Below are 4,921 nucleotides of genomic sequence, written 5' to 3' on the forward strand. Positions count from 1 at the left end.
TTAAAAAGATCTGTATTGCCTTTGTGTGGTGTGCTCAACCTGATGCTCGGAGAGATGCTCACCCATCCTGTAGGTGATTTGGGATGCCAGGTAACCTCAGTGAATCTCAACTAGAATGTCCCCCTCCCCCTTATTAGCTGCCTAGCCTTTGCCTCAAGACATTCCCTTGCTTGCACTTTGTGTTCTGAAATAAATATATCTAGTTTAGTACAGTGAAGATCTTTCTTTGGTTAAGAAGGGGCTGTGTCAAAGATTCTTCCCCACACACTCAGAGCGGAACCACAAGTGACAAAAGGCACAGGTTGGACACTTGTCAGCTTCCTTCAAGTTTTGATGGGAAATGTAGGCATCCTAGTCTTGCAGCTTGGCTCTCTGACTGCTGTCCAATGGACTTTTCAACTGTCACTTGTCCAACATTCCGCCAAGCTGCCTACATTTCCCATCAAAACTTGAGGGAAGCTGACAAGTGTCCAATCTGTGCCTTTTGTCACTTGTGGTTCCGCTCTCAGAGCCAAACTACAAGTGACGTCTTACACAGGTTGGACACTAGTCGGCTTCTCTCAAGTTTTGATGGGAAATGTAGGCATCCTGGTCTTGCAGCTGTAATGGAGAGCCAAGCTGTAAAACCAGGGCACCTACATTTCCCATCAAAACTTGAGGGAAGCTGACAAGTGTCCAACCTGTGTAAGGCGTCACTTGTAGTTTGACTCTCAGACTCTCGTTCATGCTGGTGCTCTGCATGTGCTCAGAGGCTCACCAGGGCCAAACTGCTGGTGAAAAGAAAGCTCGACAAATCAGTTTGGGGGAACCAAAGGACATATAACAAGGGCAGAGGGAAGGGCACAGACACAGCAAGCACACATAACCTCCCTTGGCCATAATGGAAACCACCCTACCTCTTGTAGGTCCAGGCATCCAACAATGAACTGGGCCCTGAGTGCCTCCCCTGGGCCCTGAGTGCCTCCTGGAACCCACCAGTGACTTGGTGGAAAGGCCTGTATCAGAGACTTACCTTCCTCCCTCTCTTTCTAGTTCAAGCAAGTCTGTTCTCATGGCTCTTTTGACAAGCAAGTGCTTTGAAGAAAATGTCCGACTGCACTTTACAAATGGAATATTCGAGTTAGCAACTTTGGCCAGATGTCTGCTCCACGCACAGAAGGATCCTAGCCTTTATGCCGAGCTAAGGGAGCATATAACAAGAGCTTCCAAAGAGCTAGCAGAGGCTGAAGCCTTGACTGAAGGAGAGCTGGAGAGAGTAAATTCAAGGAGCCTGGAAATAATGGAATCAAAGAAGAAGCTGACGGACGAGCAGAAAAGAAGGCGGGAAGACCTTGAGGCATTCAACATCCGTTTGCAGGAACTGATAAAACTGCGAGAGGAAAACATGAAAAATTGTTTAGTGGAGAAAGGTATGAAGATGTACACGGAGCTGGAGCAGGGACTTGCCGAACTGGAAGGTGAAATGCTACGGAGTGTGAGAAATGCTGCCCTCTGGTCAATGCTGCTCCCCGGTGTAGGAACAGTCGTTGGTGAGTGTTTATTTAGTGGTACCAAAATATAGTGAATCTGTTGGTCCGTGATATTTTTAAAAATAGGAAGGAACTTACGTAAATGCAGGGACAGCTTGTTAACTCCTATTAATATATTTTAGGGGCATGTCCTCTTGAAGAGTTTTTCTGTTTTTTTTTTTTAAAAGCTCTCAAAAAACCTTCCCACAGTGCGGCAGGAGAGATCATGGCTAGAACTGGCCCAAAACAGCCCAGATGAGGCCTGAAATAGCCTAGAAGAGGCCGCTGCTGTGCGAGCGAGCATTCGCCCACCCAGGAGGGGCCAATTTGGGCCATTTCAGACCTAATCCTGGCCATTTTGGGCCCAAATTGGGCCAAAACAAGCCCAAAATGGCCTGGATAGGGCCCAGATTGGCCTGGAATGGGCTGTTGCCATGCGTAAGAGCACTCCCCTGCCTGACAGCAGCCTGATCTAGACTGATTTGGGCCTGATCCAGCCATTTTGGGCCCATGGGGGCACCCTGATGGGTCCAGCTTGGGGTGAAGCCTTCCCTGCTTTCCTGAAGGAGCAAGGGGAGGTGCCCGGCATGGACCAGCATGCCGTTCTCCCTCCCCCGTGTGTGCTCCCCCTCCTTACCAGGATCTTTAGTCCCCCTTCCAAAACAGCCATTTCCTCCACGGGAACTGATCTCTGATCAGGAGGGCTGGGCCACCAGCCACATGGTCATTTTTAAGAGGTGTCAGAATGCCGTTCCACCATGTTCCAGCTGAAAAAAAGCCCTGCATACATGTAACTTCTATCTAATTTTTAGGAGGTATTGTGGCTATCAAAGCCCATGGAAGCATGAAGAACGCTGAGAAAAAAGCAGCTTCTGCAGAAGACATGGTAGACCACTTCAGGGGAAACGAGAAAAAATATCACCAGGAAGTTGAAAAATGCACCAAGCTGCTGAAAGAACAGGAGAGCAGCATTCAAGAGAACCAGAGGAGGATGGCAATAATTGAAGAAGAGAAACGGAAACTGGTCAAGTTTCAGGAGGAGACCTTGGATTTGCAAGAGGCACTAAGGCGCTGCTCTCATTTTGTGGGGATACTGGCTTCAAAAGCAAATGCAGCTGAAATCACAAGCCGGTATATCTTTGTATACGAAACCCTGCAGTATCAGTTGGAGGATATGGGGAAGCACATGCTTCCCTTACTTGGCAGGAAAAGCATTGAGGCAGAGGGCCTGGCCATTCTCTCCAGCCCTCAGATGAAAAGAACCGTCCAAAAGCTGAAGCGTTTCTCTGAGCGCCAAAATATTTTTCAATGCATTTACTATGACTTAGAAGAATATCTGCTTGACAGTGAGGAATTCTCACCATGGTTGATTCTTTATGCCCTCATACTTTTCTTTCTCTTGGCAGTTTTCTTTTCTGTCATTAGGTTCCCCTGGTTTTATATGATCATCCTCTTCTGTCTCTTTGTTTTCATGGAAAACCTAAATGGAAAAGACAGAGACTTTACCTAGAAAATGATCCTATAACTTTCCAGTGAGCCCAGGTTCAAACGTCTGGTGTGTGATGGGAGTTGTTCAATTTTACGGATTGTTTTAAATATGGCTGTGAATTAGAATTATAGGGACAATGGGCCAAGCTACAAGTGACGAATGACACAGGTTGGACACTTGTCAGCTTCCCTCAAGTTTTGATGGGAAATGTAGGCATTCTGATCTTGCAGCTTGGCTCTCCAACTGCTGTCCAATGGACTTTTCAACTGTCACTTGTCCAACATTCTGCCAAGCTGCCTACATTTCCCATCAAAACTTGAGGGAAGCTGACAAGTGTCCAACTTGTGTCATTCGTCACTTGTAGTTTGGCCCATAGATGTTTCTGTTTAGTTGAAAGGAAGTCCCGCTAAATTCAATGAGACTTCACTCCCAAGTGAAGGTCAGTGGAAGGGGGAGGAAAATGAAGCTTGAAAAGCAATATCAGATTCTGTTAAGTAATATGTTTGTTTTCTTTATGAATCCAATCAGGTTGTTGGAAATTGCTCCCTGACCGTGAACCAAAAAACTGAGTTCAGACACAGGTTTCTCTTTCTCCTTCATTCATATGAAAGAAGCCACCGTATTTTCTTTCGGCATTGGTTTTCAATTGCTTTGCATTATTATTCCATATTTACAGCAACCACGTTCCTTTCTTATTACATTTCTTAATCCAGGCAATGCCTAAATCAACATGTTTGCCAACTTTTCAATGGGCCATTGCAGCTGTGCTTGGATCTGCCGACATTAACTGGGGTGACAGTTATCTTCAGACTGTAGAGAAGCTTTACCTTTCAGTTCCTGCACAACATGCTGCTTTCAAAGGCACAAGACTACAAAAATACATGTTTGTTTAGGCCCATTGGCAATTCCATATCTACATATAGCAAGGGGTCCCCATATACCCACCCATCTCTAGAGTCCCCCTAGCAATAACAGCAATTGATTAACTGACTGATTCCATTTCTACACAGTAATCTCAATTTACTAATTTCCCTTAGTTGGGTAACAATAATCCTATAAAAACAATAAAACATCCACAAAACAAAACCAATAAATATTTAAAACACAACATTCAGAGCTGTGAAGGCCAGCAGCAGAACTACATAAAGCCTGTCCATGGCTTCCAAGAAATACCATGGGGCAAAGGCCGATTTCACATGGCTTACCTGAAGCCGGGATGTTGTGGAACGTTGCGGATCATGCCGGAAAAAATGCGGAAGATCGCGCGAGAGAATGCGATCTTCCATGTTTTTTCCAGCATGATCCGCAACGTTCCGCAACGTCCCGGCTTCAGGTAAGCCGTGTGGAATCGGCCAAAGATTCCTCCCCCGCCCTCAAATCACACAGGACTAAACTAGATGTGCTTTTTTAAAAGAGTTGAGTCCAGGTTTTTTAGCCTCAACTTTGTTCCCCCGATACCATACTGGGGGAGTTATTTTCATGTTTTTGCTGCTCCTCGTGCACAGAATACTCCATGTGGCGCAGCAGAAATCAGGAAATAACACACACCCCCGGGCATTGTTTCAGCTTAAAGAAATGGTGAGGGTGGTGGTAGGAGCCTTCCCACCCCCACCCCCCACAATGGTGTTCCAGGTAGGACTGCCAGTGCCCCTTACTCTCCCAGCAGGAGGGGGAGGACCCAGCATTTACCTTTTTGCTTTTTCTTCATCTGGGCCTGGAACTAGGGTTGCCCTTTCCTCAGTGGGAGAAGGGGATCCCCCACTCCCACCCTCTGCCCCACCCACCACCACTCACCTAGCTGGTGGGGGGAAAGAGGCGAGAGAACAAGCTTCCGAGGTTCACTCCTGGGGCAGGGCAATGTTGTCACTTCTGGGTAATGATGTCATCATGCAGGCCTGGGAGCACATGTGCACTTCACGTGCAG

The 4,921-nt window shown here is 46.8% G+C and overlaps 1 protein-coding gene across 1 annotated transcript; it reads left to right on the top strand.

Moving 5' to 3' along the window:
* Positions 1 to 1,038: 1,038 nt before the first annotated feature.
* LOC129327723 (uncharacterized) lies at positions 1,039 to 3,018 on the top strand. The gene is made up of 2 exons (XM_054976478.1): positions 1,039 to 1,529; positions 2,321 to 3,018. Exons 1-2 carry the CDS (start codon positions 1,052 to 1,054, stop codon positions 3,016 to 3,018), a joined length of 1,176 nt encoding a protein of 391 aa, XP_054832453.1. The 5' UTR covers positions 1,039 to 1,051.
* The last annotated feature ends 1,903 nt before the right edge of the window (positions 3,019 to 4,921 follow it).

This window comes from Eublepharis macularius, chromosome 4, assembly GCF_028583425.1.
Source record: "Eublepharis macularius isolate TG4126 chromosome 4, MPM_Emac_v1.0, whole genome shotgun sequence".
Classification (NCBI taxonomy): Eukaryota; Metazoa; Chordata; class Lepidosauria; order Squamata; family Eublepharidae; genus Eublepharis; species Eublepharis macularius.

Coding starts and splice junctions, on each gene's coding strand:
- LOC129327723 (XM_054976478.1), top strand. CDS start 1,052: ATGGCTCTTTTGACAAGCAAGTGCTTTGAAGAAAATGTCCGACTGCAC. Junction 1,530..2,320: donor CGGTGTAGGAACAGTCGTTG/GTGAGTGTTTAT, acceptor TCTAATTTTTAG/GAGGTATTGTGGCTATCAAA.